This window comes from Monodon monoceros, unplaced genomic scaffold, assembly GCF_005190385.1.
Source record: "Monodon monoceros isolate NGI ecotype Baffin Bay Population unplaced genomic scaffold, NGI_Narwhal_1 Super_Scaffold_12, whole genome shotgun sequence".
NCBI classification, from domain to species: Eukaryota; Metazoa; Chordata; class Mammalia; order Artiodactyla; family Monodontidae; genus Monodon; species Monodon monoceros.
Window position 1 is genome coordinate 135889568 of NW_021703768.1, and position 21617 is coordinate 135911184.

Below are 21617 nucleotides of genomic sequence, written 5' to 3' on the forward strand. Positions count from 1 at the left end.
TTTTTTTTTTTAATATTATTTATTTATTGAGGCTGTGCCAGGTCTTGGTTGCAGCATGCGGGATCTTTAGTTGTGGCATGTGGACTCTTAGTTGCGGCATGCACGCGGGATCTGATTCCCGGACCAGAGATCGAACCTGGGCCCCCTGCATTGGGAGCGTGGAGTCTTACCCACTGGACCACCAGCGAAGTCCCCAAAGATTTGAAATAATGCTGCAAACCACTCACAGTTAAGTACTGTCAGTTATACATCTTTATCAACAAAAGATAAATAAAATACAAAATAGACACTAATATCAGACTATGTTGAACAAGTCTATGTTAAGGTAGGAATATGAAAATGTAAATTTTTGACACTCTTAAAGTAGGTAAGAATTCGATGTATTTGCATTGCTGTTTTAATTTCATACTGGTCTGAATCTAGATACCATGTATATCCACAGAACTTGATAATCCGATTCAGTTACTCTCCCACCAGCACTATTTCTGAGATGCTAACTTAATGCAATATTCTAGTGGGTTTTGGTAGTTTAGAAAAGCCAGTGAGCTGTTAAAAGTCAATGTCCTTGTGTCAGGGGTTTTAAACAGGCTGTTTTCACTGATCCCACTCTCACTGTCAGTACTATCTTCACAGTGTTCTTAGAAGAAGGCTAAAAATTGCAGCAATCTCAGTTACTAATAGCCCTACAAGCTATACTTGTAATTCTTTGAAGAAACCTTCAACTTCAGGTTTTGCTTTTTGCAAATTTTACAAAAAGACACCTGCTGGCTATGAAGATTAGGTACAAGAGTTATTCTATAATCTTTAAAAAATCTAATATTCATGATTGTTATATAAAGGCAATCACAATTAAAACAGCAATTAGTATCACAGACCATATCCTCTATGCTAAAGAAAAGGATTTCTGTGTCTAAACACTCATGTCTAGAATGGTAAAAGACCTAGTACTAACACTGACTCAAGGATGACAAAATAGTTTTTTTTCCATGCAAAGGCTAACGCATTTAGTTCTGAGTATAAGATACAAGGAAATGTTCTGAAAATCAAAATTTTATAACCAAGTGGAAAACAGGATTATTACTACACAGACTGACATCAGGGATAAAGTTTTCACACGTTCTACAGTCCTTTCAGTAACCCAGAGCTCAAGACAGGATATTAGCTTCAGATCAGAAAAATCCGAGAAGGCAAAAAGAAATGATTATCAAATAACTAGTGTTATAGTTACTACTAATTTAAAAAAACTGAAGCCCTTGTTTTGAGAAAGAGTAACTAACTGCCTTCAAAATGAGTGCTAACACTAGATAAAGGGCCATAAAAATTGAGGAAATGAAGTTTGAAACTTAATAAATAAATGTTGAGATATTTGTGACAGGTGGAGAGCCAAGACCTTTTTCCACATCATTAATATAAAATTGGAAATAAAATCTTAATCTGCACTTAATATACCGCTTTTTTTTTCTTCTCTGTTTCTTCAGTATGGAAAGGAATGAGTTTACTATAAGTCTTCTGGATGCTTTAAAGTCAGGCAGCAAGAAGAGTAGATACAGATTTTTCCATTGATAATCATCAGCAAGAATCTAAAAGAATGTATCAGCAGAGTCTATCTTCGGTGACCATCTGCGACCAGTTACTACTGTCCGAGGAAGGAGGCCATGGGGTCATCTGGCCTCTGACGCTTCATTCTGTAGGCCTCCATTTCCTCTTCAGTGGGTTCCCGAGTTTCATATATGCTACTGTAAGGCCGCTTCCTCTCATCAATCTGCATGATCTCCTTGACATGAAGAAGACGGGCCTCCTCTGCATTCAGTGCCTATAGTGAGAAGAAAGAAATGAGTACCGTGGCTCTACATCAGATCTCTTTTGTGCAAAAGTGGTAGAGTACCAGAAGACCCCACTGAGTATGAACTACTACATCAAAAACCTAGATTGCGGGCTTCCCTGGTGGCGCAGTGGTTGAGAGTCCGCCTGCCGATGCAGGGGACACGGGTTCGTGCCCTGGTCCGGGAAGATCCCACATGCCGCGGAGTGGCTGGGCCCGTGCGCCATGGCCGCTGAGCCTGCGCGTCCGGAGCCTGTGCCCCGCAACGGGAGAGGCCACAACAGTGAGAGGCCCGCGTACCGCAAAAAAAAAACAAAAACAACAAAAAACCTAGATTGTCTGGAAGAGCTTGGGAGTCAGCCCTTTCGCTGTCAAGCTACAACTAATCACTATTTGGCTCGTACATTTTCATAGAGCACAAAACATTCTATGACATTTTCAATGAAATTTCAAAGAAATTTTATTTAACAACGAAAATTGAATGAGGTTTATTTTACTGACAGAAGCCGGCAACTGATGCTTTTTGGAGGAGACTGCAATTCTGACTTTTCCCAAGACTTGCTGAAACTTACAAATTATAGAGCCAGATGGCAAGTCTCTCTGGCGAACATGTCATAACTCTAAAATAACAACTATACCAAGCATTTTTCTTCTGTGCATTAGTGATATTCAACAAATAGTTCAAGAAGCAGGCAATACCGAGACACACAAAATCTCTATTTGTATTCTACACCTGATAGGTGACCTGAGCAAATCACCCAGACTAGGGGCTCGTTTGCTCATTTTTAAAATGAGCTTGTAAATAGGACTAGATAATTTCCTAAGGTCGCTACAAATAAAGAATGCTGTGGTCACTTTTACTGTTTACTTAGCCTTCACAAAGTACCTTTTTCAATTTTTCATGTTTCTTTTCTTCATCATCACTCTCTGAACTGCTCTTTCGATGCTTCCTCTTCTTCTTTTTCTTCTTTTTCTCCTCTTTTAGTTTTTCCTGATGCATCTGATTGCGAGGATGCAAATATAGTGTTGTTAATGCAAAAACAAAGTTCTAGCACAAGTTTTAAAGTCCTCCCTCCAAGACTTAAAAATTCAGGACAACTGATCATGGACTTACCTCCATGAGGGTCTGAGGTTTTTTCACAGATTCTTCTCCAGTTGTATCATTTATAATACACTCCTCTGAATTCTGTGGAAAAATATATGTAATCTAACTTGAGAGTCATAGTTACCAGTCATCTAAGAAAAAGTTAAAATTTGAAACATAAAAATATATGTTTCATATAAACTTTGACTTAAGAGCTTTGGCTGTTGTTTCACTTTTAAGCACCAGAGGGCAATTACTTACAGCAGTCTCCTTCCCAGCTTCGCCAGTACAATAGGAATACTTGAAAAAAGAGTGACAGCATTTGTATCCCCAACGGCCTTCTTTCCAGTAAGAGCCCCAGATATGCTGCAGAGAGACACAGAGAGATTATTTAAAAATGAACCTGAAACCAGGGTCTCTCATATACTGTTTTTCTTTCTTTTTTTAAAAAAATTCTATCATTAATTAATTTGTTTTTAAAAATTGAAGTATAGTTGATTTACCATGTCGTGTTAGTTTTAGGTGTACAGCACAGTGATTCAGTTATAAATATATTCATTTTCAGATTCTTTCCTCTTATAGGTTATTACAGAATATTGAGTATAGTCCCCTGTGCTATACAGTAGGTCCTTGTTGGTTATTCTCATATACTGGTGATAAAAGGAGGAAAATTATGGGGATGCTAGGGCTAGCTAACAGGGAGAAGGTGTGGTTACAACGGTCTTACATTCTATGCCCCCCCAAAATTAAAAAATTTAGGCTATCTGACTTCTCTTGAAAAATTGAGGACTGGGAAATTCTGGGCTCACATTCCCACTTGTCAATAATTGGCTGTTGCTGACCAGTGGATGCCCCTATTAGACAGGGCTTGTGTTCTCTAGTTTATAAAATTTGCCTGGCTCATTTCACTCATCTATGATTACTGGCCTAGCTCCTATTAGGTAGCTAGGTTTTTGACTCTTACTTAGAGAGACAAGTGTAGTTTGGGTACTTAAAGTACAGCAAATTATATGCTTTATCATGCGATGCAATATGACATACACTGTATCACCTATGAAGTGTTCCTGTTAACTTTAATCAAGCCTTTAGATCTGAATTCCTGTTTATAGGAAATACAGGGAATACAGGAATAAGTTATATATCACTAGGAACCAGTCGAATACAGGATATGAGACAGTTTACAAGATAACTGGCATGATCTGTTAGAGTCACTGTCATGACAAAGGGGAGATACATGCTAGAAAAAAGAGAGATAACAACCAAATAACAAAATAAATGTAAGCTGTGACTGGAATCTGTGTCTCACACTCACGCACAAAACAGTTATCCCCACTCCAACCAAAAAAACCCAAACAGTTATTTAAAGGCATTTTGGGGTATATTTTGGAAAATGTGATAAAGGACTAGAGATTAGGTGATATTAAGGCATTAATGTCAATTTTCTGAAGTGTGATAATGGTAATGTAGTTATATAGGAGAACATCCTTAATTTTAGGGTACATGATACAGTGTTACGGGTGAAATGTCATGATATCTGTAATTTCCAAATGTTTCAGTCAAAAAAATATAGTTACTTACACACACTCACTCACACACACACACACACACACACACACACACACTCTTCTAGACAAAGCGTATATGGCGATCTGTAAAAAAGAATTTGAATCTAGATGGTGGGTATATGAGTAAAAATAATAGTATTCTGTCACATTTTGGGAAAATTTCATAAAACAGCAATTGGTGCAGCCACTGTGGCAAACAGTAAGGAGCTTTCTCAAAAAAACTAAAAATAAAACTACCATATGACCCAGCAATTCCACTCCTGGGTATTTATCTGATAAAAACAAAAAACTAATTTGAAAAGATACATGCACCCCAATGTTCACAGTAGCATTATTTACAATTGCCAAGATATGGAAGCAACCTAAATGCCCATCAACAGATGAATGAATAAAGATGTGGTGTACATATATACAATGGCAAACTACTCAGCCATAAAAAAGAACAAAATTTTACCATCTGCAGCAACATGGACGGACTCGAAGGGCATTATGCTAAGTGCAATAAGTCAGACAGAGAAAGACAAATACTGTATGATATCACTGACATGTGGAATCTAAAAAATACGACTAGTGAATGTAACAAAAAAAGAAGCAGACTCACAGATATAGAGAACAAACTAGTGGTTACCAGTGGGGAGGAGGGGAGAAGCAGTATATAGGGGTCGGGGAGTGGAAGGTATAAACTATTGGGTGTAAGACAGGCTACAAGGATGTATTGTACTATGTGGGGAATACAGCCAATATTTTGTAATAACTGTAAATGCTGTATAACCTTTAAAAATTGTATTAAAAAATAAGACAAAGTTAAAATGCAAAAAAACAAAATGAAGCACAACGACTTACTAATGAAAAATACAATCCAGAGCAAAATGCTAACAAGGATACAAAAATAATTCTGGTTGAACACATACAGTATGATTGTGGATCTTCACATCCTCCTCATACTTGGAGGAGGCAACAGCCCGCTCCTGTCCTTTGATGACTGTCCCATGTCTTGAGTACTCCACGTAGTCTTCGGTCTGAGCTAAAAGCAGTTCAGCTGGAGGGGCATCCAAGTGTTCTTGGCCACCGTACTAAAAGGACATTGAACATTATTAAATATATTTTACAAAGATTTGCATTCAAATCTCTACTGAAGGGTTTATTTCCAATCAGGAAGATTAGAGGACTATTCTTCATGGGCTTTGTTATACAAAACACAGTGAAAAAAATGTCACCAAATTTTCACAGGCAAATAAAAGATGTCTCAATTGCTACTCATCTGTTGAGTGTGGTAAATTACAAAATGCTCATAAAATTCCCCTTATCCTCTGTGCATGCCCATTTGCCACATGACTTTGCTGCTCCTTCCCTTGAATCTGGGCCTGGCCAGGCTACTTGTTCTGGCCTATGGAACACTGGCAAATATGATGTAAGCAAAGACCTGAAAAACACTTGTGCACTGGGGCACACTTTGTTGCTAGTTTCTGGTATCCTGAGAATGCCATGTAAAGAAGCTGGGCTAGCCTATCAGAGGATAAGAACCCATGTGGGGCAGAGATGAGCTGTTCCAGGTGGGCCTTCTCAGGACAGATGAGGGCTGCTAACTGCTAGAAACCAAAGTGAGGCCATTCTAGATCTTCCAACTTCAGATAGGCAGACTCAGACCAGGAGACCCAGCTGGCATACAAAATGGTGAGAAATAAGAAACGTTTATTTAAACTATTTTTTTTTAAGCTATTACATTTTGAGGTGATTTGTTTTGCTGCAAAAGCTCACTGATATAGTTTCACTGATACTGTATACCAATTGATTGCATCAGTGGAAGGACAGGACTAATCCTGATGGATTAAAATGGACTGTATATTGTATTCCAAATGTAAATCAAATGTTTATTAACTGATAATTTCTATTTAAGAAATGTTTTCCTTTAGCAGTTTGGTCAAAATTACCTTTTCCAGGATGCTTTCTTTCTGCTGTTCTTTGAAGTCTTCTTTCTTGACTTTGAAGGACTTATACAACAGCTCTAGTTTTGTAGGATCAGCTTGCAGATGCACTTCAGACCCCTTGTCATAGGCTTCCCAAGCAAACACTAGGGTAATTAAAAACATCGTAATGAGCTGTCACCTACATTGTTTTCATGCTTCTTGGAAACAAGCTTTAAAAAATGCCCCTAAATTTCTTATGAGCTGATATAAAATACCTTGACATAGAGAAAACACTTACATTGTGTCTGAGCCATTGAAATGGTATCACCTGTGTATCTAACAAAGTTATCCCCCGCGTAGCTCACTCTGTAAACACAAATTAAAAAAAACAAAACTGTTTCAGAGATTGATTTCTTTAAAGAAATTCTTTTCTGACCTGACCATAGGTGATGCTCATTTTAATTCAGATTGTGGTTTATGAATAAAAGCTCCCCTCCCCTACCTTGAAATTTTTTTTTTTTGCGGTACGTGGGCCTCTCACTGTTGTGGCCTCTCCCATTGCGGAGCACAGGCTCCAGGCTCACAGGCTCAGTGGCCATGGCTCACGGGCCCAGCCGCCCTCTTGAAATCTTTACATTGAACTTGGTACTTACTCATCTGGATTCTTTCCTGCATTGGCATAGGGATTCTCTCTCATCGCTCTGGTTTTGGGATCATAGTAAGCAGAATTTGGATCTAAATTCCGCAAATACTAGAAGGAAAAAAATATTTTAAGACTGTGTTAATGTTTACTTTCATCAAAGAAGATTTCAGCAGACTAGTAGGAGGAGCCAATTAAATGTGTGTGTGCATGTCTGGGGTACAGGTGAAGAGAAAGAAAACCGGAATGACACCTAACCTTGGAATGACTGACTATATTACCCATATACTACCGAGGTACCATATTAGTAGACAAAATTTAGGCTGGGAAGACAAATATTTTTTGAATATGTATGTTGAGTTGGCAAGGCTTACTTTTGCAATATCTTCTCGAATCCTGAGATTCCGGACAGTAATTCGTCTCTTAGAGTCAAAATTCTGTCCAGGCATGTCAATGTCATCTGCATATTTATCTTCATCCTCATCTTCACTGTTATGATCTTTTTCCTGAAAGAGGAAGAGAGAGGGAAAAAAATTTTTAAGAAAAAAAGAGCAGCATCTAGTTCTTGTTTTCCCTTTAACCAAACCCTTACTCACTGTGTTCTTTAAACCTATTATTATTATGAATTATATATTACTATTAATATTAGCCATCAGAACTTTAAAAATGTCATGTATATCCAGATAGGGCATATATTTACTACCGTCTGAGAATTTGGTTCCTCTTCTCCCCACTGGTGTTTTGGAGAATTCTGTGTCACGAAAGAAGGAAACGAATCTGTAATTGTATTCCACTGAATCAACTGATTATTTAACACTTTAAAAACATAGTTAAAATAATATAACAAATTTAACTGAACAAATTCTTACATTTCTCACTTGTAGCGAGCACATAAGTTTTGAATACAAGTATGTCATTGTGAATAATTTTATTAGGCTGTCTACAAATCCAAAATTTTCATTGATGATAGGACTATAATCACACAAATGTAATAGAAAGATTAAGTTGATCAGTATACCTAAAAAATATTCATTTCATATGTATTCAATCTTCAGACATAACATTTTCATTAAACTTCACTGTTTTTCTATTAAGGCCAAAAAGAAAAGTTACCAGGATCATGTAATAAGTATCTTTAGAGCCAAAACAGCCTTTGTAAAATTTAGGCAATGAAGAAATCTACTCAGGTGACAACACGCTGTGATTTAAGAAGCGTGCAAAATCCTTGCCTCAAAGACACTCTTTCTTCATTAGCAGTTGGTCACGATATTCTCTATCTCCACAAAATGCCGAGAGCAAAGTGCTCAGTACTTCATCATGTCCTTTTAAAAAGGCTTCACACGTTTAAAACAATACCTTATACCATTAGTGGGGGGATGTGGAAATGTGTGTATAAAAATAAATATATATATATATATGGTATATTGGTGGAAGCAAAAATTTGTACAGGCTTTCTGAATGCTAGCTAAGTGATAAGTCATCAAAATTTTTTTTTTTTAAAGTCATCAAATTTTACATATACATATTCAGTGCATCAACAATTACACTTTTAGGAATTTATCATAAAGAAAAAATGTCTATTATATAAAGCCTTATAAGAATCTAGTGTTGGGTATTGTACAAATAATTAGGAAAAAAACAGATCAACAAGAGATGATTGGTTATATAAAATATTGCACTCAATAAACACTGAACAACCATTAAAGTCATTCTGTCCAAGGTGTGGAAAAACACATATACTTTGCTACCATTTTTTTGGGGGGGGAAAAAAAAAGAGGGAAGGATGGGAATAAGATTACATATTTGTATTTGTTTGTATTTACACAACAAACTCTGAAAGGATCTGTAAGAAAAATAAAAATGGTTATGGGGGGGGCTTCCCTGGTGGCGCAGTGGTTGAGAGTCCGCCTGCCGATGCAGGGGACACGGGTTCATGCCCCGGTCCAGGAGGATCCCACATGCTGCGGAGCGGCTGGGCCCGTGGGCCATGGCTGCTGAGCCTGTGCGTCCGGAGCCTGTGCTCCGCAACGGGAGAGGCCACGACAGTGAGAGGCCCGCATACCACAAAAAAAAAAAAAAAAAAATGGTTATGGGGGGTGAGGTTTAGAGATAGGGTGGATGGAGGCACATCTATCTTCTTAAATTATTTTGATTACTGAACCATGTGAATTTATATACAAATAAATGTTACAGGTCTACATTTAATGATACGGAGAACAAGTCCTCACTGCACTGTATATTGTTAAATTGAAAGAGTAGGTGATAAATGAGTATGTAAAGATGAATCCATTTAAAAAACATGTTGTATGATAATCACACACATCCATGGATGTATGTGGGGGGTGTACTGGGACACTGAAAGGCCTACTTGAAAATGTTAACAGTTAACATAGGGGATATTTTTCTTCTTTATAATTTTCTGTGTACTTTTTCTGAATATTTGTTGCCTTCAAAATTGGGAATTTAAAAAAAATATATATTTTTTGGAGTTCTTACAAGTTGCTAGTTCAAAAAAGGACATTTATATTGCTACACAGACAGCTAAATCTCTATAGTACACATAGCTCTACTATATGCAGTTAATCTTCATATCCAAATGGGCAAAATTCATACTTACTTTCCCAGTAAGTATGCTTACTGGGAAAATAAATTATAATATGTTTACAATAAACAACAACAAAGAATATGTTAGAAAAACAGAAAAAGGCCCTCTTCTTTTTTCCAGAGTTGGTAATGATTAACAATAGCTACAAATTACCAAGTGTTTACTCTGTGATATGTATGCTAAACCTCCTGGTGGGGGTAGGTGTTGTTATCTCTGCTTTAGAGATGATCAACTGAGGCTCAGAGAGGCAAATTAATTTTTCTAGGACCACCTAGCTAGCCAGGGGCAGAGCTGGGTTTTAACATTATCTGTCTGTTAACTTGTGCTTTGAACCTGCCTGATAGGTAGCTTCTGTGACTGCTCAGACTTGGTGATTAACTTACCTAGTTGTGTTTTCTTTGTACTTATACTTGCTAAGGGTCCCTTTTAGAAGTTTAAACTCGACAACTAGAAAATGTTTATTATTTACTTATGCCATTAATTTGTTAAAAGAAATTTTCACAACTCTAATAAGTATAATATACTCTAACTATTAAGTTGACTGACTGGAAGAAAAAAAAGGAAAAAACCTGTCTGCAATACATCTTTTTTGTTAGTTTGAAAATTTTTTGCCTAGCTATAAAATTATTACATGTTCATTACGGAGAATGTGGGAAATACTAAAATAAATAAATAAAAAGAAAAATTCACTAATTCTATATTAAATGAGAACTGGTGTTCTGGTTGTCTTCCCTGTGTGGTAATATTGTAATATTTTACATGTGTCATTAAAATATAAGTGTTAGCCAGTGTTGTTACAAAGTTTTGACAAAAGTCATTTTACATTCTATCATGCAGAGGAAGGATAGCTCACTTCACTAATTCCCTATTAAACTATTTCAATTTCTTGCTGTTGTAAAAAGTGCTGCAGTGAACATCTTTGTGCATAATGACTTTTCTGAACACTAGAAAAAATTTAGGATGGATGGATTTACTAATTTAATTCCAGAAAAGGTATATAAATGTTTTATGGCAATATTCTCTCCAAAATGATTGCATCAATTTATAGTCGCATGAACTCTATAAGTCAGTTTTACTCTTTCTCCTCAATAGCACTTCTCTCTCCCTAAAATCTTTTCTAACTTGAGAGATATAAAATGAATTTTTTCTTTCAGTCTTCATTTTTTGTTTACTAGGAGTTTGAATTTTTTTTTAATGATCATTTTTATTACTTACAGCCTGTTCCACTAATTTTCCTGAGGCTAATTCTTCTTGGAGTTTTTGGGCTTTCAGCGTTCGTTTTGCCTAAGAAAAAAGAAACATTTGAAATTAGTCAAATGAACATTTAATTTTTATATGTGTAAAATGCGTACGTTTATTGTTTTCAGTAAAGGTCACTGGACAAGGTCATGTTTTGTAGCTCTAGACCTCTGGCTCCTAAAGAGCAGGAGTTACAACGAATTCCCTAGTGGTCCAGTGGTTAGGATTTTGCGCTCTCACTGCCAAGGGGCTGGGTTCGATCCCTGGTCTGGGAACTAAGATCCCAAAAGCCATGCAGTGTGGCCAAAAACTAAACGAACAAAAAACCCCCCAACTCTACTGAATGCTCTGTGGTGACTTAAATGGGAAGGAAATCTAAAAAGGAGTAGATACGTGTATATGTATAACTGATTCACTCTGCTGTACCTCAGAAATGAATACAGCATTGTAAAGCAACTATACTCCAATAAAAATTAATAAAAAAAAACATGAATGGATAAAGAAGATGTGTGGAATATATATACAATGGAATATTTAGGCATAAAAAAAAGAATGAAATTTTGTCATTTGCAGCAACATGGATGGACTTGGAGGGCATTATGTTAAGTGAAATAGGTCAGAAAGAGAAAGACAAATACTGTATATTATTTGTATGTGGAATCTAAAAAAATACAACTGCTGAATAAAACAAGAAAGAAGCACACTCATAGAGAACTAACTAGTGGTTAGCAATGAATAGAGGAAAGGGGGGAGGGGTAATAGAAGGGTAGGAAATTTTAAAAAGGGGGGGTTATTATAGGATTATATGAAATCATGTGTGTGAAACTTCTGAAAATTGTAAGGCACTGTAGAATTTAATGACTCTTTCATTCAATAAAAAAAACTAAATTAAAAAACAAAAAAACCAGGATGAATTGGGAGATTGGGATTGACATATATACACTAATATGTATAAAATAGATAACTAATAAGAACCTGCTGTATAAAAAAATTAACTTAAAAAAACCCCCCCAAAAAACAAAAAATGAAAATGAGTTGGATTCAATCAGCCATATTTAAACAGGAGTTACAAACTCCTGTTTGAACCAGGCATTAATGTAAACCAAGTTAGACACCACCAGGGGTAAACTGCAGAGAACAATCCCTGCTGACGAGGTGCCACCTGACTCGAGATGACTGACCCCTCCAGGCTGGCCCAGGATTACTGCATATTTCACTGTTCAAGAAATATAAAATTCAGATTTTTATGTGAAATCCCATGATTTTAAATGTTAACTCTACTTAAAAACAAAAACAAAAAAAGCAATGTGCCTGTGGTGTTTGAAAAATGGGAGTGAGTAGGTGAAATCATAACAGAAAAAATTTAGGTTAAATTAAAATAAAATTCAATTTTCTGAAATGACTTATCCTCTTCCCCTTCCCCCACCCTGAAATGCTATGTGAGACAAGTATAAAACAGGCCCATAGGCAAGATATAGTCTGGGGGCCAAGAGTTTATAAAAGAAAGGAAAAAGCTTTGGACACTAATCTGTTCTAATGCTTCCAGTATTTTTTGCAACCTAAGTCATGGAGTAAAGGACAATATAAGAATGAAATAAAAAGAAATTGCTGCCAAATAGGGCTAGCACACTGTTTATTTCACTATTCAATTAGGCTTACTACTACTACAATAATAAAAATGCCATCATTTTTATACTGCTTGAAGACTCAAAAAATAGAGTTGCTAAATTAGAGATACAGCAAAATGTACACTCTTTAAGGATAGCAGGAAAGCAGTGAACTGTGCTCACCAGATCAACTTTCGCATACTCTTCTACAATTTTCATGTGTTCTTCTGGATTGTAGCCGTTCCACCGATCCCTCTTCCCATCATAGTCAAACATCAGCTGAGGCTGGACGTGTTCATCTGGAGCTATATTAGTACCTGTAAATTTTGCTCCAACTCGCCTAGGTCTCTGGAAAACACAATAAGATTAAATCTTTTCCTAAGTATCTATAGCCCAGAGGAAAACTTCATATAATCTTTACAGAGTGGGTGTGAACATACCATGGGACTTTATGGTTTATTCAATTATCATTTAGTCTTCCAGCAAAACTTCTGATGATGCTAAACTAATTTCATTCAAATTAATTTTTATTTAACTTGTACCTAAATATATGTAATTAAAAAAACAGAATGAAGCTCTCTGACAGGAATAAAGAGACTCTCTGACAACAGTTTCCAAAATTCTCAAAGGTGAACTCACCTCAAAGCAGTCTTTCTTTTTGTGTGTCATGGCTCCACAGTTTTCACATGCTCCTTTGCGGTACTTAGTAGTTATGGAATTCTATAAATGGATGTAAAGAAAAACAAGGAAAATTTTTATTTATCTGAATAAGTTAAAAATAACTTTGGCTCTCGTTCCTATATTGTCTAGTGAAATGATTTATTCATTAAGAGGAAAACCAGTTAGAATCTCCACTTTTTTTTTTTTTTACATCTTTATTGCAGTATAATTGCTTTACAATGGTGTGTTAGTTTCTGCTTTATAACAAAGTGAATCAGTATACATATACATATGTTCCCATATCTCTTCCCTCTTGCATCTCCCTCCCTCCCACCCTCCCTATCCCACCCCTCCAGGTGGTCACAAAGCACCGAGCTGATCTCCCTGTGCTATGCGGCTCCTTCCCACTAGCTATCTATTTTACGTTTGGTAGTGTATATATGTCCATGCCACTCTCTCACTTTGTCCCAGCTTACCCTGCACTTTTATAAATGAGAAAGTTTAAAGATTTCAGCAATATCAAATTTATAAAATATAGACGCTAAAGTAGTATGTACTGTGAATTTTAATACCACATAAAAGGTCATATAATCTGTTTCTGCTTTATATAGTATTGCTTTAGAGGTTCTTATATTAAGTTCTTAAAATAAAATCTCCATTTTCACATGCATATATACAAGTTGCATACATACCTCTTTTACACCCCTCTTGTACCAGTCTCCAGATGAGCTATACTGCTTTTGTTTCTCTGGCTGTGGTCTCTGGTGCTTTAAAGTAGGCCTTTTTGATGGATCGATATACCATGGCACTGAAGAAATATACTGAGGAATATGAGGATTGATGTCCCTGTAATAAAATAAAATTTTTTTAACAGAATGAAGTTGAAAAATAATTGATATTACAATTACAAAGGTAGCCTATGCAGAATCTAAGAATAGAGATACTGTACTGGGAGGAGAAAGGCAGAATATGCTTGTTATCTCTATAATAAAAAAACAATTAAAAATAAAGAAAATAATTTATATTAGAGTGAAAAAATTTCCAACAAAGAAACTAAAAATAGTGATATAACTAAAGCGGGAGGAGAGATGAAGGAATATAGGGACCTATGTAAGTGAGATTAATCTTGTATCAGAGCAAGAACTAATAATGTCTAGAGTTGATTATAATAATGGTATAGGTATGTTATTTAGAGATGTGGAGGTATCAACCAGAAAAACTCAAAATAGACTGACAAGTACAGTCATCCCTCAGTATCTGAGAGGGACTGGTTCAGGACCTGCCTCAGATACCAAAACCTGCAGATGCTCAAGCTGCACAGTCGGGCCTCTGTATCCATGGTTTGGAATCCGAGGATTCAACCCATGGCAGATTGTGTAGTACTGCACGTAGTTATTGAAAAAAATCTGAGTATAAGTGGACCCACACATTTCAAACCTGTGTTGTTCAAGGGTCAACTATAGTCACTTGTGTAGAGTAGGACAGGGAGTGGGAAAACCGAAAAGGACTACAGCTATTCATTACAAGTCCATTATTATATGATTACTAAACCTTATACGTATGAGTTTAATAAAATAAATAAAAACAAAAATGATGTAAATGATAAAGATGGCTTCCTGTCAAGGCAAAGGATGAGAAATTGGTAAACCAAGTAGACATTTATTTGAATTCTGAACAGATCTTGCAAAAAAATTAAAGTACTTACTTTCCTTCTTCATCAACTTCTGCAGGGGCATTACCCAATTTTCGCTGTTCTTCTAGCTCCTTCTTCTTTCTCCAGTCCTCTCTGGTCATCTTCTTTGGTTCCTCCAAACTCATTTCTTTGGACCCCGAAAGGGTGGCCGCATTACCTGCATCCATGGCTGCAGCTGACATGGTTATCTGGCCTTCTCTATGAAAAGGAAGAAATATCTATTAGTATAAACTAGCCCTTGGTGAATTCACCAGTGAAACTATCCGAAGTACACTGTAGGGCTTCCCTGGTGGCGCAGTGGTTGAGAGTCCGCCTGCTGACGCAGGGGATATGGGTTTGTGCCCCGGTCTGGGAAGATCCCACATGCCGTGGAGTGGCTGGGCCCTTGAGCCATGGCCGCTGAGCCTGCGTGTCCGGAGCGTGTGCTCCGTAAGGGGAGAGGCCACAACAGTGAGAGGCCCGCGTACCGCAAAGAAAAAAAAAAAAAAAAGTACACTCTAATGACACATACTGTGTGTTATACAGAATGTTTCATATTCTAGACATTATTAGTTAACTTCTTGCTCTGATACAAGATTAATCACTAACATAGGTCCCTATCTTCCTAAATCTCTCCTCCCCCTTTAGTTATATCACTATTTTTAGTTTCTTTGTTGGAAATTTTTTCACTCTAATATAAATTATTTTATTTTTAATTTTTTTTTATTATAGAGATTACAAGCATATTCTGTCTCTCCCTTCCCACTACAACATCTCTATTCTTAGATTCTGTACAGACTACCTACAAGTAATTGTAATATCAATTATTTTTCAACTTATGGCTTATTCTTCATAGTATCTGTAAGGGAAAGGTCTCTTTCCCCTCCACAAAAGTCTTTATATACTGTTGCAGTTTTTCTCTCAACTCTAAGTTATAAGTGGAGAGAGACATACACATGTATTTAAAATTTCATGAGACTCTTTCTCTCATATATATTCCTGAATTCCTCTCTACGTAAGTGTCTCAAACTTTTCTACCACACTAACCCTTAATGAGTACGTAGGGTCCTATCTCTGTTCCTCTTAAAGACTGGATGCTTTAAGATTTACCTATATTCATCGTCTATATTTCCTCATCTTCTGCTTCCCTTCTCAATCACTCTGATTTAGCTCCCACACCCCTCCCCCCACTCCAAAGATACCACTAAGTTATCAATGTGCCTAGTCCTCTGGACATTTTTCAGTTCTGTTCCTTCCCCTTTTAATATATTCTTATCCTTTGACTTTATGTGACAGTATACTCTCCTGGTTTTTCTTGTATCCCTCTCGCTGCTTCTCCTGAATCCTTTGTAAGTTCATCCATTTCTGCCCAGTTATTTTATTTTGGATTCCACAAGGGTCAATCCTGGGGCCTTCTTCATCACTCTAAACTCCACCAGAGGACAAGCTCATCTATTTCCAAGGTTTCGATAGCCACAGTATACAACTGCTGGCTCTCCAATTTATTTCTCTACTCCAGACCTTTTGTCTGAGCTTCCAATAAATATATTCCAATTGCTTACTTCAAAGTACCTCCACTTAAATGTCTCTGAGAAACCTGAACTCAACAAATCTTAATTCAAATTCATAATCTTCAACTAAAAAAAAACTCATAATCTTCTCTATGAAATCTTTTTCCACTGTTCCCTCTCTTGATGAAAGACACCACCATCCATCCCTTTTCAGAAGTGTTCCAGCTAATTCCCACACCTATTTCATCACTAAGTAACGTTATTTTCACCTTCTGAATATCACTCAAATTCATTTACTTCTACTGTCAATAACCTTAGTGTTAATACTTTTCCCTACCAGTCTCTCCCAATTCCCTCCAATCAGTTTTCCACACTGCAGTGTTATTTTTTCAAAACACAGATTTGATCATATCATGTCCACTACCCAAGCTTAAAACCCTCTAATGCAGCGCTGTCCAAGAGAAATATAACGCCAGGCCTATATGTCATTTAAAATATTCCACAGCCATACTAGAAAAGTAAAAAGAAACAGGTAAAATTATTTTTGCAGTATTTAACCCAATATACCCAACATATTATCATTTCAACATAGGAAAAAATCTGTTTAGACTTAGAAAAACTAAGTCTTTAAAATCTGATATGGATTTTACACGTATTCAGACTAGCCAACATTTCAAGTGCTTAAGAACCACAACAGTTAACAGCTACTGTACTGGACAGTTAAGCCCCAATGGCATCTTATAATTCTTACTTTAAAAACCACTGAAGACACAGTCCTGGTCTGACTGGGCACAGGTACTATGACTGAGGCCTAGGACGGCGGCTTCCTTCTAGGTCCCCGTTCCCTCCTCAACGTGGCGTTCATCAGTCTCGTAAGGATATTTGTAACAATTAGGAGCCTTTGGTCCACTTCTCGGGGTTCTTCACCCTCACCCACCTCCCTCTTGAAGTTCTCACAATATTTCCCTACCCGGTCCCGCCGCTGCTGACACCAAGACAGCCGGACATGAAGGAAGCCGACCATCTATGTTTACTTCCTGACCTCCTCCCTCTCCCAGCAGCCCCTGCGGCACCTTCCGGACGACCCACACATGCGCGCTAAGAACTCTTCGAGTCTCAGAATCCCAAGCGGAGCTGGTCTCGCGAGATGTTGAGCTGTGTCCGTTTCTCTACTGTGGGTCTATAGAATGGGTTAGGTTTGAGCAGCTTCTTTTTCGGCCTGTTCTTTGAAACTCTTTTTTAAGAGTCGCCGCGTCATACGACGTAAAACAAAACAAAGAAAAACGTAGTAGAGAGCAGACGACAGCTTAAGCCTCACTAGAGCGCTGTGAAATGAAGGGGGAAGTGCGTGAAGTTAAAAAAAAAAGTTAAAATTAGCATTAATTAGTAGCCAGGTAGTGTAACACGCTGGGGACAAGGTAAACACAAAGTGTCTTCCTCTCCTCGAATTTACATCATACGGAGCGAGAAAGACACTGAATTATTCAAAAATGTATAGTTCTAGAAAGCCGCTATGAAAGGTATATACCAGGTGCTATGAGAACATGAGGCATTATTCCGTAATTGTGACACCTCGTCCCAATGTGATATTGTATTTTACCATTAGGAAAAAAATACTATAAAACGATTTCCATTTTGGGAAAACAGTAATATTTATGACATCTCAACCTTCCTTTAAAGTATAATATGAAATAAAATACTGGAAAATATTAATGTTGGAGTAGAATCCCCCCCCCTTTTTTTTTTGGTCCTATCCTCTCTGTTCCGGTCACGTTTTATTTTTCAAAACAGTATGTGTTCCTTTCAAATGTCAGAGTGACATCCTTGCTTCAATAAGAGATCTCATCATAATATAATCTATTTTTTCTTATTAAGAATGTTCAGTGCCTAGCATAGGAATGTAAATATTAATTTTGATTTTACAGGGCAATAGTTGAAGGGACAGAAGTTGTCAGAAAATAGTCTGAAAGTGAGTAGTCTGAATCACTCACACTTTGCTTTTTTTAATATATATTTTATTTATTTTTGGCTGTTTTGGGCCTTCGTTGCTGCGCGTGGGCTTTCTCTAGTTGCAGCGAGTGGGGGCTACTCTTAGTTGCGGTGCACAGGCTTCTCATTGCAGTGGCTTCTCTTGTTGCGGAGCATGGGTTCTAGGCACGTGGGCTCAGTAGTTGTGGCACGCGGGCTCAGTAGTTGTGGCTCGTGGGCTCTAGAGTGCAGGCTCAGTAGTTGTGGTGCACAGGCTTTGTTGCTCCATGGCATGTGGGATCTTCCCAGACCAGGGCTGGAACACGTGTCCCCTGCATTGGCAGGTGGATTCTTAACAACTGTGCCACCAGGGAAGTCTCACACTTTGCTTTTATCTCCTTAAAACAATTCCCAAAATTTGCTTGGAAGTGTTAAGGTGTATTTAGTTAAAACTATCAGGCACAAGCCAGGGAGTACATCTCTCAGAGGAATTATAGAATGTGCTGGACAAGAGAGAAGAACCTTTTGTAAGGTTCAGATTCCCCCTGGAGGATTCTGAGGAGGGTCTAGGGAAGCAGGGATCAATTCTGGATGGGTTGCTATTTGATAAACTGGGATTGATTAGGATCTAGATGCAGATATAAGGTGAGGATGGTTTAGCAATTGGGTATCTCCAGTAATGGTCTGGGGTATAGCAGAGTCGGTTTGGGGCATCATTAGTAAGGAAACAGTGGTTACTCAAAGAGGGAGTGGTTGTGCATTTTACAGTTACTGCGTGACCTTGGGAGACACAGTGCTTTCTGTTGTAGGGGGAAGACTTACCCTAGGGAGATATAAACCTTGTGCCCCAAAACTTCAGGAGATAAAGAATCCCCACTTGGAAGCTGTAGGTGTTGTTAAAGATAAAAGCCACAGGCCCAAAATGGTGTTACTTGTGCTAAAGCCCATGATACCAAACCTAGATTTAACACCTAACGTAATCACAACTTCAAAATGTAATCCCCAGAAATGTAATCCAATCAACCAGTTTGGAATTTCCTGGTCAGTACTGAAGAGGTAATATGTCACGTGGACCCTTTCTATCATCCCCTCACCCCCACCCTGCCTCTCAGAGGAAGAAGAGGCAATCAGCTGTAAAAACCTTGCTGTTCCTCGACCCCTTCCCCGCCCCTCAAAGATGTCCCAGCCTAAAAATAATCCTTTCTATTATTCTGCTAATAGCTCCATGCCCCACCCTTCTTCCTACAAAAACTTTTCAGTTTGTACAACCCCTTGGAGCATGCGTCTGGTTGCTAGGTGGGATGCTGTCTAATTCATGAGTTGTTGAATAAAGCCAATTAGATCTTAAAGTTTACTTGATTGAATTTTGTTTTTTGACAGTGTCATGCAGATTTGGTTTCAAAATGAACACTTTTGTGTGTTGATGATGTAATATGGAGCTGAGACATTTAGAAGTAGATACAGGGAGGAAATAAGGGGAGGGGTAGGGATAAAGGAGAAAGGACAGAGAAGGGGCAAAGAAGGTATGCAGTTTTTTGTCCTTCCTCTTTTCTTCATGATGTCCAGCATTTAATAAGCATTCAATAAATATTTGTTGAATGAATGAGACATTCAATCAATTTTGGTCCTGAAATGCCAGGGAAGATGGGACAATGAATTGGCATATGTTTCAAACTATATCTATGCCAGGTGTAGTGCTAAGCCTTTTGTGAAAGAGTAATGTAGGCTCAACTCCTCTCTCCCAACTTACATGCAAGTTAAAAAGTATCTGGTGACCTGTTGGGAGTACGGTTTGGATGACACAGGTCACCCTTGGTCTTTTGAATTGATTTCTTTATCTTGTTCAATATATTTCTATTTATTGTAGAAAGGAAAAGGTCACCAACTTTTTCAAGCACAATTTCTCCCCATATCTTGGAAATTGGAATTCCTTTTGTATATCTTTATTATTCCTCTGATCTTTTTCTCTTGTTCACCCTCTGTCTTTCCCCCACCAGCTTTGATGAATATATTGTTGAGATGTTAAAAGTTTAAAATAAGTCCCAATTGGGACTCACCTGGCGGTCCAGTGGTTAAGACTCTGCGCTTCCACTGCAGGGGGCACGGCTCGATCCCTGGTCTAGGAACTAAGATCCTGCATGCCATGCAGCATGGCCAAAAACAAACAAAAAAAGTCCCTATTAAATGATAGAAGTTTAAAGGAAGCCTGAATTATGTACTCATGAGGTCATTATTTTGTTCCTAAGTCAGATTCTGTATAAGAGACAGCATCCTAACCTGAAATATTGATGATAGTCTTGCAATTAGGAAATAATCAGTCCATTTTTAAAAAATTGCAGTATAATGGATTTATTATATTAGTTTCAGAATCAGTCCATCTTAATCACAAGCACCACAGAATGACACAAACACTGCCGTTTTATCTACCTGTACTTTCATTTCTTAATTTTTAATTCTGCCCTGCTAGTATTCACTGGACCTAATATGGGTTTTTTCCCCACTGGACTATATATTGACTGTATATGTATTTTTTGTTTTATTATTTATTTATTTATTTATTTTTTTGCGGTACGCGGGCCTCTCACTGCTGTGGGTTCTCCTGCCGCGGAGCACAGGCTCCGGACGCTCAGGCTCGGCGGCCATGGCTCAGGGGCCCAGCCGCTCCGCGGCATGTGGGATCCTCCCGGACCGGGGCACGAACCCGTGTCCCCTGCATCGGCAGGCGGACTCTCAACCACTGCGCCACCAGGGAAGCCCTGTATATGTATTTTTTATATCTCTAATTGAAATACAACAATTATGTATCCGTCTCCCTTCGTCATTTTCCCGATGACTACAATGCCTTTCCTCCAGTGCTGCCCCTTCTATTTGATTTGATCTGCTCTATTTACTCTCTGGAAAAATAGTTGATTAGTTGAAGACTTTAGGAAAATAGTTCTGTCACCACCTCACCTTGACTTTTTGAACTTCACAATCTTTTCATTTGAAAACGTCTTGGACACCAAAGTGTCTCAGGAAAAAACAAAAAACTCCAAAAACCAACTCTGTATCTTGGTATTACAATAATCGTCATAATTATTTATTTCTTGGAATTGGAGACCATATTTACTCCCCTTCTATTTCTGTGGGGAGCAGGTTAAAAAACAACTAGAAATCCGTGATCAAGGTGTCAGCGGGTTTGATATTTCTTCTCCCGGAAAACAAGCGACAAAGTTGAAGGGGGAAGCTTTCGGGGCGGAGCCCAGGGAGCTTATGTTCCTACCATTGGTTCTTCGCGGGAGCCTCCTCCCCACTCCTTCCCCGCCTCCTGGACGGATGAACCAATAGCGGCGTAAGT

The 21617-nt window shown here is 37.9% G+C and overlaps 1 protein-coding gene across 2 annotated transcripts; it reads right to left on the reverse strand.

The window, feature by feature from the left end:
• Window positions 1–1452: 1452 nt before the first annotated feature.
• SLU7 (SLU7 homolog, splicing factor) lies at window positions 1453–17379 on the reverse strand. 2 transcript variants are annotated; one of them, XM_029218397.1, is made up of 16 exons: window positions 17283–17379; window positions 14835–15020; window positions 13822–13975; window positions 13109–13189; window positions 12653–12817; window positions 10839–10907; window positions 7722–7769; window positions 7393–7524; window positions 7032–7129; window positions 6677–6744; window positions 6403–6542; window positions 5383–5544; window positions 3168–3272; window positions 2937–3008; window positions 2709–2822; window positions 1453–1813 (listed from the first exon to the last, which is right to left on the reverse strand). In XM_029218397.1, exons 1-16 carry the CDS (start codon window positions 17318–17320, stop codon window positions 1634–1636), a joined length of 1812 nt encoding a protein of 603 aa, XP_029074230.1. In that variant the 5' UTR covers window positions 17321–17379; the 3' UTR covers window positions 1453–1633. The 2 variants fall into 2 exon arrangements, with proteins under 2 accessions (XP_029074230.1, XP_029074231.1); XM_029218398.1 differs by having other exon boundaries at window positions 17064–17333.
• Between the last annotated feature and the right edge of the window lie 4238 nt (window positions 17380–21617).

What these genes read in the sequence shown, in the direction of transcription:
- SLU7 (XM_029218397.1), bottom strand. Translation starts at nt 17,320, where the DNA reads ATGTCCGGCTGTCTTGGTGTCAGCAGCGGCGGGACCGG. An exon ending in GAAAATTAGTGGAACAGGCT is followed by an intron (nt 7,770 to 10,838) that starts GTAAGTAATAAA and finishes TTCGTGACACAG; the next exon opens with AATTCTCCAAAACACCAGTG. An exon ending in GCAGGAAAGAATCCAGATGA is followed by an intron (nt 6,745 to 7,031) that starts GTAAGTACCAAG and finishes TTGTGTTTACAG; the next exon opens with AGTGAGCTACGCGGGGGATA.